General features: G+C 40.1%; 1 protein-coding gene across 4 annotated transcripts in view; it reads right to left on the bottom strand.

Moving 5' to 3' along the window:
- PTPRZ1 (protein tyrosine phosphatase receptor type Z1) overlaps window positions 1-14,404 on the bottom strand; it is a 163,588-nt gene that overhangs the window by 60,360 nt on the left and 88,824 nt on the right. For all 4 annotated transcript variants that reach the window (XM_029073263.1, XM_029073264.1, XM_029073265.1 and 1 more), the window contains exons 3-8: window positions 13,214-13,393; window positions 10,705-10,856; window positions 9,858-9,953; window positions 9,510-9,576; window positions 8,475-8,632; window positions 7,910-8,060 (exon numbers count right to left, since the gene is read on the bottom strand). In XM_029073263.1, the coding sequence (XP_028929096.1) occupies window positions 7,910-8,060; window positions 8,475-8,632; window positions 9,510-9,576; window positions 9,858-9,953; window positions 10,705-10,856; window positions 13,214-13,393 (804 nt within the window). The remainder of the gene's footprint in view (window positions 1-7,909; window positions 8,061-8,474; window positions 8,633-9,509; window positions 9,577-9,857; window positions 9,954-10,704; window positions 10,857-13,213; window positions 13,394-14,404) is intronic.

The following is a 14,404-nucleotide window of genomic DNA, read 5'->3' as shown; positions in this document are numbered from 1 at the left end:
TTCTGACCTGCTAGCCAGTAGATTTTCCTGCATTCAGCCACAATTGACATATCTAGCTGGGGTACGTTTTTCTGTGATTCGGTATCCTTGGGCAAACCTACCAGTTGTCTCAAAAATCTGACGTCTCACCCTGCTCCCAGCCTGCCAGCTGAGGGGGTACCAGAGTTGCCAGCGGAGCAGGAGAACAGGGCTGAGGGACAGGAAATGTTGCCAGTCAAGGAGGGCATGAGGATTGTCTGGGTTTCCAGGACTGGGTCTATTGCTACCTGGAACTGAAGACATGATTCCTTATTGCATGGCACTAACCTTTCAAATGCTGGGTCCATCACCTAGGTTTGTTTCAAAAATCAATCAATCAATCAATCAAAATTTATTGAGTGCTTACTGTATGCAGAGAACTGTACCAAGCACTTGGGAGAGTTCAATATAGCAGAGTTTGTAGACACAGTCCCTGCCCATAAGGGCAGATAGCTTAGAGTTTAGAGGGAATGATTTGGGAATGATATTCAGAATGATTTAGGGCCAAAACGGGATCATCAAATTATATACCTGGTCAGAGATGACCTGATTTATGTTTTACCTCCCAATACTTTTCATTGTGCTAAAATGACCGGACATTATGATTTTCAGACTTTGGTGGCATTTTATTATCATGAAAATGTATTCTTGGGATGTTTGAACCTAGGCATGCTCCCTGAGTTCAAAAGCAGTGTGGCCTAGAGGAAAAAGCACAGATCTGGGTGTCAGACGACCCGGGTTCTAATCCCAGCTCTGCCAATTGCTTGCTGACTTCAGGCAAGTCCCTTAACTTTTGTCTGCCTCGGTTTTCTCAACTATAAAATGGGGATTCAATTCAATATCCTTTCTCTTTCTTACTTAGCTGTGAGCCCCATGTGGGACAGGGATGTGTTTGACCTAACTGACATGTCCCTACCCCAGCACTTAGAATGGTGTTTAACACATAGTAAGTGCTTAATAAAGACCATGAAAAAATAAAAAATGCTTGGTATGAACTACAAGGGCATTCACCAAACAACCCCTAAGAGAACAATGCTTATTTATTTGATTTATTTGAAATAGGATGTCAAATAGGAAATATTTGAAATAGGATTTATTTGGTAGGATTTAATTGAAATCCTAGAGTACCATTTTTAAACTGAATGGTTGTGTTTTTGTGTTTTATCCATTAGGCTGTTTTTGCCTAATGGTAATTTTGCTTTACTCTTGAAATGGGCAGGGGGTGGGGATTGAGAATGGGGGAAGAATGGCAAAACAGCAAGGTCTTAAACTTTAACATAAATTCCTTAGGCTGTGAGTCCCATGTGGGATAGGGACTGTGTCCAACCTGAATATCTTGTATCTGCCCTAACATTTAGTACAGTACTTGGCACAGAGTAAATACTTAACAAACACCATACTTATCATTCTATCTAACCTAGCACTTAGTATGATGAGTGCTTAAATGACATTACACTGGATAACACACTAAGCAAAATGCTCTATCAGAGATCCAATCAATCTGTCTAGGGGACAACTTTTTAAAATGTTGGTGAGGGGAAACTTTAGACATGAAAACTGGACAGATAGAAGGGATTCTATTAGAATTGCCTGCTTGGTGTCAGGAGATGGGCTGTCTGAAGTCACCTGTTCCGAAAAAGCCAAACTGCAACCAGAAGGACTTGGATGTCTGATTGGTTGATTGATTACTCATTCATTCAGTTGTATTTATTGAACACCGACTGGGTGCAGATCATTGTTCTAAGTGCTTGGAAGAGTACAGTAGAACAATATACAGACTCATTCCCTGCCCACAATGAGGTTACAGTTTAGAGAACAGACTGATGGCTCCTGGGGAAGACTTAGACATTTTCATCTGCTCCGAGAATAAGATTTCTGGGAGAAAAGGCTGATGGGGTTTGTGGAGCAGGCAGAGGTTGGGAGAGGTAGCTTTCTCTATCCACCCTCCCCTCTGTCTCGACTATATATTTGGCTGGGCACCCATTAAGCACTGTGAAACTTACCCCAGCCCCACAGAACTTATGTACATATCTTTTTACTCTTCTCTTTCTCCTCCCTGTAACATTTTGATGTCCATCTCCACCCTGAAGGCTGTAAACTTCTTGTGGGCAGAGATTGTGCCTACCAACTCTATTGAACTGTACTTTCCCAAGGGTTTAGTACAGTGCTCAGCAAACTACGCATTCAGTAAACACCAGTGATTGGTTGATTGATTCTCCACTGCCTGGGAAAAAAAGAAGATAGTGAAATCACAATGAAACTACCTCTTTTACTCCAACATTATTTCCTCAGTGGTAGAGTATCCTTTGCCTAAAATCATCTTTACTTTAGATGAAGCAGCATGATGTAGTGAATAAAGCAAGGACCTGGGAGTCAGAAGGTAATGGGCTCTCATCCCAGCTCTGCCACTCGTCTACTGTGTGACCTTGGATAAGTCACTTAACTTCTCTGTGCCTAAGCTACCTCATCTATAAAATGGTGATTGAGACTGTGAGCCTCACGTGGGACCGGGACTGTGTTCAATCCAATTTGCTTGTATCCATCCCAGCACTTAGTTAAGTGTCTGGCACATAGTAATCACTTAATAAATGCCACAATTATTATCATTTAATCTGACATTATCCACATGCTGAGGGTTCTTGAGGCTTTTATATTCTGAGATAATTCTTCTGAAACACTTGCAAAATGCTCAGTTACTTAAAAAAAATTATACAGATGCAACCAATGATACTTATTGAGCAATTACTACATGCGGAGCACTGTACTATGTACTTGGGAGACTAATGGGAAGAAAATGATTTCATCTTGATAGATTAACAAAAGAGGTGCTAGTCTATGGCCCCGCAGGTTCATTAAACCAATACCATCTAGACTTGTAAGCATGGTGCTTTATCTTAACACCAGGGCAGAGGAAAGGGAGTTACTTATAAAGGAGATACAGTAGTAGTGATTGTATAAGCATGTTCTGGGTGCGAAGTAATAATGTTGGTATTTGTTAAGCGCTTACTATGTGCAGAGCACTGTTCTAAGCGCTGGTGTAGACACAAGGGAATCAGGTTGTCCCACGTGGGGCTTACAGTCTTAATCCCCATTTTACAGATGAGGTAAATGAGGCACAGAGAAGTTAAGTGACTTGCCCACAGTCACACAGCTGACAAGTGGCAGAGCTGGGATTCGAACCCATGAGTACTGATCTAAATGCTGAAAAAGAGTACTCAGGTGGAAATCAGACAGAGTCCCTGATCCTTAATGGGCTCACAATCCTAAAAAATGTGCTAGTCATTTAAATTTAGATCTCATACCTAACTGGATATAAAGAAAATTATTTTCCCACAGAATTATATACCAAAAATATGACACCAAGTTCTACTTTAGTTTGAATGTTTAACAGTGCAGAAAACATAATTTTAGGCCATCAGTGCCTTTCATGCTGGGTACATGCAAAAACTGTTCATGGAACTCTTTGAGGGCAGAGAATGCATCATGGTCTTCTGTTGCATTTTCCTGAGCATTTAGTATGGAGGATGGCAGTCAGTAGGTGTACAATAAATACCATTACTAGTACATAATTCAGGTCCTTTACACTATGTTAGTGAATGGATGTCTAAAATCAGGCCCTTTCTCCTTCAGGCGATCCTATTATTTACTAGACAGGATGCTAAGTTGTTCCTTATGGCTGGTGGAACCTTAATTGAATTTCTTGGTTTGACAATTTAATTTGAAACTTAATGTTGCAGTAAATGCAGCTTTTCATCAACAGGGCCCCTGTTTTATTGTTAAAGATAAAAAGAGTCTCACATATTTCACAACTAAACAATTAAGCAATTCGGTTTTAACAGCTAATCTTCAAAAAGGAGTTGGTCATTACATGACTATTACACATCGCAAAGAAATTCATTATGGGGGCTGAAATTGAACTTGGGAAAAATGTAGTTTTAAAAGACCCACTTAGAACAGCTTCGAGTGTTGATTAAAGGGTCATCTCCACCACATTTCTCTAAATAAAGGAATCCTATTAGGAACCTTTTGAGTCATCAGAGTTGGTTAGTTGGATTGAGGCCATTGACTCGCTCTAGCTGGCTCCCTGAAGCCCTGAAGAATCTATGTAGAGATGGGGCACTGGAGATCTCCGTGTGCCTGGGGAAGGAAATGAGAGACTCAAAGAGGATTTGGAGAGAAAGGAACATTTCTTTTTCCTTTTTCTCTTCTCCCTATTTGCTCTCCTCACCTCCTTCCCACATCCCACGCTCTCAGCAATGAACAATATGAGGTTTTCAGGTTTGGCTGGAGTTTGCAATCAGAACAATCTTTGCACATGACTTTGAAGAATACGACAATTATTTCCCCCAGTTTTGGGGAAAAAAATCACCAGTGGGTGCAATTACCCACCCAAAGACATTGTACATTGTAAAATGCCTGAAAGAGAGCTGCAATGATTATACTACTGAAATGAATAAGTTGTCTCAGTAAAGGTAATAATAGTAAAAAGTAATAATTGTGATATTCGTTAAGCACTTACTATTTACCAAGCACTGGGGTAGATATAAGATGATCACCTCAGAGTAGCTGTCCCATTTGGAGTTCGCAGTTTAAGTAGGAGGCAGAACCCACAATTTATCCCCATCCCAGATGACGAAACTGACGTACAGAGAATAATGATGGTTTTTGTTAAGCACTTACTATGTGTCAAGCACTGTTCTAAGTGATGGAGTAGATACAAACTAATCAGGTTGGACACAGTCCCTGTCCTACATGAAGCTCACAGTCTTAATTCTCATTTTACATATGAGGTAACTGAGGCACAGAGAAGTGAAGTGACTTGCCTGAGGTCGCACAGCAGGCAAGTGGCAACTTGCCTGAGGTAGCACAGCAGGCAAGTGGCAGAGCCCAGAAGTAGAACCGAGGTCCTCACTCTTTCCACTAGGCCACAAAAACATATCACTTTCTCTTTGACTTGAATGCAGGAAGTTGGGCTCCTCACAAGTCACAGAAAATGCTCTCTTCCCACTCCCTGTCAACATGGGTGTTCCAGTTGATCTTAATCACCAAGAATATGCTTAGAGAAAGGGGATCTCCCACTTCTCTCCATTCTGGCTGTACTCTCCTCATTCTCATTCCCCCCTGTCCTGACTGGAGCATCTGGATCTGAAACTACTCCTGAGACCTTGTTCAAAAATCTTTCTGATTCCTTGCTCCACCCTTTCCAATCTCTTCTGAAGTTCCACTTCATCTGCCCAACTTCCCCTCTCTTTGGACATGACATAAAATAATCAGCACCTCTAGCTTATATTGTAAGGTCCTTGTGGGCAGGAAACATGTCTGCTAACTCTTTGGTACTGTACTCTCCCAAGTGCTTCATTCATTCAATAGTATTTATTGAGCGCTTACTATGTGCAGAGCACTGTACTAAGAGCTTGGAATGTTCAAATCGGTAACAGATACAGTCCCTGCCCTTTGACGGGCTTATGCTTGCACATAGTAAGCACTCAATAAATGTTACTGATAGAATGCTCTACACACAGTAAGCTGCTAAAAAATACTATTGATTGATTTAACCCCATCAATGAATTAATGTGATTAATGTGTTCCCTATTGACCAACACCAGATATCACCATAAATCACAAAAAGGGTAACATTACACTGTAAACTCCTTAAGAGCAGGGATCGTGTCTAACATTTCAACTGACATTGTATTCTCCCAAGTACAGCTTAGTACAGTGCTCTGCATACAGTAAGTACTCAATAAATAACACTGATCGAAACAAAACTATCAAAAATATGTTTCTTATGCTTATTTGAATTCTTCAGTAAGGTGGAGCTATATATGTTTATTAGGTCTTACAAGATGTTCACCTGAATGGTGGGGGGACAGATTTTGTTCATGGCAACACTTAATACATTTTATTCACTGAGTCTGCAATGGATACCGCTGTTGCGAAAAGGTATGGTAACATCTCTGAAAGGCAACAGGCAGAATTCAAAAGACACACATACAGATGGTGGAATATAGAGCTGTATTGGGTATGACACTGGATTTTCTTTGGGATCCTTAAGGCGAGAATTCTTATCCCTCATGTTGTGAGAGGCTATTCTTTTGTTCTAAATTCTGGGGCCTGGAGGATACACATGCTTCAGGTAAATTCTGGGGCCTGGAGGATACACATGCTTCAGGTTCTCCTCTCTAAGGAGTCACAGGTCTCATTAACAGTCTTTCAAAACCAGACGCAATTAACTGGGCAGACTCTCACATGTTCTCTTGACTAAGATTCAGCACTTACTCCTTCAATTAAAATTTATTTTGTGACTCATAATTGATTAATTCCAGGAGAAATTTAGACAGCAGTCTCCTTCCCTATATTTCCGATTCTCCAATTATTATTCCGTGCAACCATTTCTAGGTGGCAAGTGGAGAGTTAAAGAGAGTTTTCTGAGCAGGGAAAAAGAAGACTGCTCTGCTTGGAGAAAAAGTTCCCTCTCCTTAAAGGTTTGCCCTGTAAATGAGCTCAAACACTATGAAATTCTTTAACGCCGGAATCCTCCTATATTTTAACAACATTCAGGGCCATAAAAGAAAGAGGGTGGAGAGGAAGAGAAGCACTGTGTTCTAGTGGATAAAGCATGGGCTGGGAAGTCAGAAAGACTTGGGATCTAATTCTGGCTTTGCCACTTGTCTGCTGCGTAAGCTTGGGCAAGTCACTTAACTTCCCTGTGACTCAGTTACCTCATCTGTAAAATGGGGATTAAGACTGTGAGCCCCATATGGGATATGGACTGTGTCCAACCTTGACAACCTTGTATCTACTCCACTTCTTAGTACAGTGTCTGGCACAAAGTAAAGCAAGAGAGAGACAGATCCTTAGCAAATAATAAAAAGATATTAGGTTCCCATTCTTTCTTCTGTTGCCTCTCCTGGACCAAATCCTTGTTTTTCTTTTGGTAAACTGAAGCTCCTAGTGGGCTAAAATTGTGTCTATCAACTCTATTACAATCTGCTTTCCCAAGCTCTTAGTAGAGTGTTCTGCACACAGTAAACTTTCAATAAATACCTTTGATTGCTCTTTCTACCTCCTTTTTTTGCTTTCTCTTCCTACCTTTTGTTTTAATTTCATTTCCAAAGACAGGGATGATGTTTTACTCTCCCAGACCTAAATTCTCATCCATTTTAGTTCCAGGATGGTGGGGCACAGAAAAGGTGGGGTTAAGAAGGAAGAGAGAGGAAAGGAGGAAGTGAGAAACAGCGTGACCTAATGTAATGAGCATGGGTCTAGGAGTTAGAGGAAATGAGTTCTAATCCCGGTTCCACTACTTACGTGATGTGTTTTTTTTGGGGTAAATCACCTAACCTCTATGTGCTTCAGTTCCCTCATCTGCGAACTTGGGATTCAATACCTGTGCTCCCTCCTTCTTAGTTAGTGAGCCCTAGGTGGGAGCTGATTATCTTCTATCTGCCCCAGCACTTAGTACAATGCTTGGCATATAGTGGGAGCTTAATAAATTCCACAATTATTATTATTCTTAGGAGGTGGGCAACACATCCTCTAGAGGACACATGCTGGATAACCTCTCTCCATTTCTTTCTGGCAGCCTCCAGTACAATGAGGTTTTCTGAGAGAGTCTGGAAAGTAGGGCCAGATTTGTGGCGGGGAGAGAGAAAGAGGAGGAACAGGAGGCAAGGTCACAGTGCCCATGTACCTCCGCCTGTCTAAGGCAGAACATTTGTCAATCCATAGATTGGAGAATTGAGTTTCCTGGATTCAGGACTTCACCCAGGGACAAAATGATCATATAGAGATGAAATGAGTGTGACGATTACTTATTGGTCGGGACACCTGATACTTCTTAAAGGAGTGGAGTCACCTGTGGGGTCAAGGAAAACCTTTGGATAAATACCTGCTTCGTGAATCTCTTCCTTGCCAGTGTAAGAGGAGAATACCTGCCTGGGCAGGTTGTACTGTTGTTCTCGAAAGTTGTTCTGCAAGTAATCCATCAGCATGACATAGCCAGACTGTTGCATAGTAAGGACTTCGCAAAACGAGGCCAACTGGGGAAAACACAGCTGTTGTTAGTTAGAGAAGTATAAAAGACTAAAATCTGCCTGGAACATGGGAAATGAAATTATATTTTGAATCCTACAATATGATGGGAAGAGAAGAATTTCTGGAATTTACACCCAGCAACTTTTTTATAAGTTCCCCAAACACAGTGCAATTTTCATTCTCAGATAATTACAGTGAAATGGACAGGGACAGGCAGTAATGTCCTCAATTTAAATACAGGGAAACTAAGTAGAGATGTTAAGCCAACTGTTGAACCACACAACTAACTAGTGGAAGATTCAATCAACATTCTTTCTAATAGGACTTGTTGGTCAGAGTATAATGGATATCTTGTAATTCTCTTGCCTTTTCTGGAAATCAAGGGTCTTTCAATGGCTCAATAGGACTTTCAAGATTACCTGATTCTCAGAAATGCTAATGGTATCTTTAAAGACAATCCAGTCAACTGTTTCAGTGCAGGGGGGAGATGATAAGGATCCGTTGTAAGTATAATACTTGTCAGTGGAGTTTGGCAGAAGATTCAGCAACACAAATGGCTCTAGTATCGCTTGTTTTCCTGTAAAAAAAAAAAAAGGTGTGAAATTTTATGTCAAATATGAGCCAATCAAATGAACTATTAAGTGATAATAAATGTAAGTAACAATATGAATGTAGCATAAAAATGGCAATTCACAAAACAGGCTAGATAAATGCAGGCAGCCCTAAAATCAGGATACAATTTCAATCGGATGCAGTGTTCAGAGATGGTTAGGAGAGTTAAAGGTAAATGAACACTTTTGTAAGGATGAAGAATTCAGCAGCCAACAGCCAAGGTGAGGAGAGGATGCAGCTTTTGAGTTCCTGGTAGACACTGGGGCGGGGGGGGAGGGGTGGTGGGAGGGTGGAAGAGAGGGAGAGAGAGGGAGAGAGACAGAGAGAGAGAGAGAATATGTGCATGTGTGTGCATATGGCCAGTGACTCAATTTTAGATGCTTTGAACTAAACATAGGAAGCAATATTAGCAGCTTTGTATGTCTTGAAGCTTGTGTAACCAATTCACAGTGCAAATTGAGGCATATTGAGATTCAGGGTAGTAAAATCTATTCAAAGGGCAATGGGGGCTATTGGTTTGGGAATCTTATTTCTGCCAGCATTTTCTCCTTTTTGGGCTGCCTCCTAGCCCCTCCATTTGACAACCTGGAGAGGAGAAAAGTCAAAGAAGTTCCACTTAGCTGAAATTGGGAATGGCATTCTCTTTATTTTAGTTGGGTGAGAGTACCACCCATAAGAACACAAAGCCAAACATTTCCATTTTGTGACATTCTCTCATGCTGCCTATCTGGGGGTGTGCCATAGCTTTAAGAAAGGGTTCAGGTTTAAGATGACATAGAACCTTAATGGAAGCCAGCACTTTTACAACTGCCACAAAGATTACTCCTTGAAACACAACTCACCAAAACGGCTCACACTATCTACTCCATTGATAACCGCTTTATAATCCATATTATCCTCTAATCCAACCTGTAAAATAGAAATGAAATGTTTTAAAAACAGAATCAACAATTGACAAAAATCTCAATAAAACCAACATATTTTATTCTTTTCCACTAAGTATTGTTTATTCCCAGAGTACAGGCAAACATTGAAACTTTTACATTGAAAGTAAAGCAATTCAAGGATCCCCTACCAAAAATGAGAAAATATTAGGATTTAATGGTGATTAATCTGGAAAATTTCATTTCATTAACTTAATTCCATTATACTAGGGGCCAAATGTAGATCTATAGTTATGTTAGGATTACCTCAAATAAAATGGATAAAGCTCTCAACTTCCCTTTTTCTTTCACTGCTTCCTCAAAGCTTGAAAACTGGTCCACATCATAGCAGTAAATCTGCATCTATAATTTGAAAAATGATCCAGTTAACAAAACTTGATGAAATACAAAAATCTAACCTGCAAAGAACCTGAAATCTTGCTGCTCCTACTGTATTTATCATCTTCCTTCAGTTTATATATTTTTGTTTCAAATTATCTTATGGATCTGAAGCCCAATCCCTTCTCTTCCCCCATAACCTCTTCCTGCCCCAACTTATTTTTAGACAAATGAGGGCCTTGAGGGCCAAGGATTGTCTCTATATAGCTTTGAACATATTTCCTAGTAGTTAGTATAGTGTTTTGCTTACAGTAGGGGCTTAGTAAATACTGTTACTGCCCGTACAACTACTATTTAAAAAAGTCTTAATGAAGTCAATTAGCTATATATTTCAGTCCTTCTATTTTCATAGGAAATATGCAATAGTTCAAAATCTAGCTATTTGGTTTCATTAAATATCTATAAAAGTCACTTGGCTGAGTCTTCAACTGTGCATATGCATTCAGGAAGAATAGATGTGCATCTTACTTTCAACTATAAACCAAGTTATACTACGCTATTCAATAAGTAAAAAAAATCCAAACATTTGGTTTATATGCACTAGATAGCACCCTACCATATTATAAAAACAACGCATCTTAATCAAAGAATATACAAAATAATGGAACATAATTTTATTTATGAAATTATGAACTTTATGAAATGATGGCATTCCTATCCTTTATTATTTATGAAAGCAGTTGGCATCTACTGTAACTGTTGCAGTCGTTATTACCTCAAGTGGAAATTTTTGTCCTTCTAAGCTATGTTCTGATCCATCAGATGACATATTGCATTTTCCCCAGTGGAACATTATCTTGCTTGCTTTAAATATTGTTTCTAACCCACCTCCACTGAGTCGGTAGTCATTTGTCAGATTGATTTCCACTAAAAAAGAAAAAAAAAGGTTTTGTGCCTAGGCTTTAAGAACAGAAGTTGCCAGTTTCAGAAGCTACATTTTTTTCCTTACTTTGCAGTTACAGCACCATTCTTCTTCTTGATTTCAGAATAAAATACCATTAATAAATGACTTAAAATAGCATTATAACAAACATTTTGTAAGATGACTGACATATTTCCTTTTGATATCATAGAAGCATTTCATCTCCATTTGTTTTTTTTAAAAAGGAAAACCTGTAGCATAAGCGTGAGACCATCATGACCCTGGGAATGCAGGTCAGCCCTGGAGAAATTAGAACACCAAGTGTGACTTGGAATTAAAAGAACATGACTCTGTCCAGAAGTATAAAGGGACAAATCATTAAATATAAAAAAATTAATAGTCCAACACCAACAAAAACAATTCATCAATAACTTAAAATATTTCAAATTATTACTTTAGACTATAGCCAATGTAAGAGGAAAATGGAGATTATAGAGAATCACTGGATGAGAGCAATCCTTCTTGGACCAGACTTAGGTGACAATGAACCATCGTTTATCATTAGGAGCATGAGTCTGGAGTTAACTAATGCTCAGTAAGATACAATAAGATCATGAAAGTGAATTCACCCTACATCCTAAAAATTATGATTTGGGGTGGCAGTGGAGCCAACTGCTTGGGGGTCACAAAACACAGACAGTCCTTGTCAGGACAATCCCCTAGTCTCCACCCCCCAATATGTCCAAATTGGGTATGGACTAGGCAAGCCTGAATGAGGTGAAATACTCCCTGCACTCTACAAAGTGAGAGACGAGGGATGGACCAAGTCCAGCTCGAGACTGCACCTTGCACCCTCTGCTCACCTGCCTGTACCTACCCCTGCAAAAAGTCACCTTGCCCATCCTGTCCTGCAACTTTGCCTTTAATGCCCATGAAGGGTCAGGTGAGGTGTTTTTGGTTTTTTTTTTTTGTCTTCAGGTTTGCATGGCTCCTGCTGACTTTACCCAGCTCCAGACACTGTCTTACCTGACCACAACAACTTTGTTGTGGGTATCCAAGGGCCAGGGCAGAGGAAGTGCACGTCTGTGCCCAAATCAAAAATGCCTTTTAATGAGACACAATTTTAGCAATGATCCCTTACAGCTTGGTTTTGTGGGCTGGGGGTCAGGGGGAGAGCAGAGGTTTAAAGTTCTCACACTTGAGGAGAAATAACCTAATTTGAGAATCCACGAGAAACTAGATTTCCTGAGGTTAGGGAGTACTCAACTGTACTCTCTCAAGTGCTTGATACAGTGCTCTGTACATAGTAAACACTCAAGAAATATGACTTATTGATCAATTTCATGAAGTCCAAAATTTCAGTTCTGGTGGGTGGAAGCCACAGGTTTGACACCCAAGTAGTCAGGAGCACAAATGGCAGGACAAAATATACCTGGAAATTAGAACAAGTCACCAATGGGGCCTCCAGAACAAAACGTTCACTTCACAAGCAAATTTCCAGGAGAGGAACAAATTAACACTAGAGATCATTTTTTTTTCTCTCCTGGATTTACATTTTAAAGCATTTTAAAAGGTTGTGGTGAAATTTATATGCGATCATTAGTGAACACTCCTTAGATGTTTTTATCACAAATTCAGAAAAGATGGACAGTTGTTTTACTCCTATGTATTAGTGTGAAACTGTGTAGATGAGGTAACTGCTGTAGAGAAGCAGCGTGGCTTGGCGGAAAGAGCACGGGCTTTGGAGTCAGAGGTCATGGGTTCGAATCCCGGCTCGGCCACTTGTCAGCTGTGTGACTTTGGGTAAGTCACTTAACTTCTCGGTGCCTCAGTTACCTCATCTGTAAAATGAAGATGAAGACTGTGAGCCCCACGTGGGACAACCTGATTCCCCTGTGTCTACCCCAGCGCTTAGAACAGTGCTCGGCACATAGTAAGCGCTTAACAAATACCAACATTATTATTATTATTATTAGGTAACAATACCCCAGAATGCTTGGAAAAGGACATACAAATTGACTTGTGATGGGTAATTATTTCAATTACATTTCATCACTATGGTAGGTTGATCACAATTTTACTATAGAGTCCATTATTATCTTCATCTGGTAGATGCAGAAATGATTATCTTCAATAAGGGCACAATACTGATGACAGTAATGATGTAATTACTTTAGCTATTTTACTCGTTGTGCAAAATGACCCTGTGTTTGCTCTATTTCAGGGACTTCTCTAGAAAACCACTCTCACCAGTTGTGTCATTCTAACTGCTACAATCAAAAGAGAAGAAGGTTATTAATTAGATTTACTCCACTTATAGAAGCCTTGTCAAGCACTGAATAGAACTCTCTGACCCCGTTACCTGTTTTTCCAGTATTGTGAATGAAATTCCCTTCTGCTGCCACCTTATCCCAGCCTTGAAATTTAAGTTTCTTAAGATTCACATTCACTTGGGTAAGACCTTCATCGATATTGATAGGGGACTGCTTGGGACCATTGCAGGCTGGGTATTTCTTCCCCCAATTCTTTTGATTCACAGTTCCTAAACAAAAGAAAAGATGGAGTTATCCGTACTTCCTTGAAGCTCTATTGTTTTTAAGACAGTTTGTACACTGAAAAAAATAACAATGTCCTTTGTCCATCAGAGTTTTATAGCACAGATTCATGAGTTGAAAGAGCAAACAAGCGTTATTTAGACTATAAACCTCCATATTTTGGAGCAAAATCAACATAAGCAAAGCCAATCACCCCAATTAATTTCTCTTTTGGGGGTTGCTGAGGACCCTCCCCACTGCAGTTATGCCCTTCAAAATCCAGGCATTTTCAGTCATTCTGCCCACCTGGGATCGATCCAAAAATGTTCAGATTTCAAGATTTGGCTTTAGGAGATTGCTCTCTGGGTACTTAAAGTCCCGGATCACATCCTAGAAATACTTGGAGGATGCTACAGTTATTTATTTATATTTATATTAATGTCTGTCTCCCCATCTAGACTGTAAGCTCGTTGTGGGCAGGGAATGTCTGTTGTATTGTGCTCCCCAAATACTTAGTACAGTGCTCTGCACACAGTAGGTATTCAATAAATGCAATTGATCAATCGATGACATCGCCTCCCCTTCGTCACCTTCCCCCACTCCGTTTTCGGTGACACAGAGAAAGAGAGCCAAACTGAAGGCTCTGATGAATAATCTGGGCTTCAGAAGGAACCCCAACAATCTTGGAAGAAAACAGTTTCCATATCCTGCAAAGAATCAGGAACAATCATACCAGGCCCTAGCCAGACTGATGTGAATGTAGGAGCAGCACAGCCTTCCTGGCTCCGATTGACAGGTCCCTTTTGAGTAAATACAAGCCTTTGCATAGTGCCACACACTCAAACTCAACCTGGGGAATAATTAAACACCCAGGAGATGCATAGTTATGCTACCAAGAGAAAGAAAACATTAAGCCTCCAGCTGTACTGAATTGAATTGACTAATGTGAATGACAATTTTTTTTACAACTTCAACCAGAAAATAATGACAATATAGCCACCACAAAGGGAAGAATTTGA

This window comes from Ornithorhynchus anatinus, chromosome 10 (assembly GCF_004115215.2).
Source record: "Ornithorhynchus anatinus isolate Pmale09 chromosome 10, mOrnAna1.pri.v4, whole genome shotgun sequence".
In the NCBI taxonomy this organism is placed as follows: Eukaryota; Metazoa; Chordata; class Mammalia; order Monotremata; family Ornithorhynchidae; genus Ornithorhynchus; species Ornithorhynchus anatinus.
This window is presented reverse-complemented; position numbering and strand designations above follow the sequence as displayed.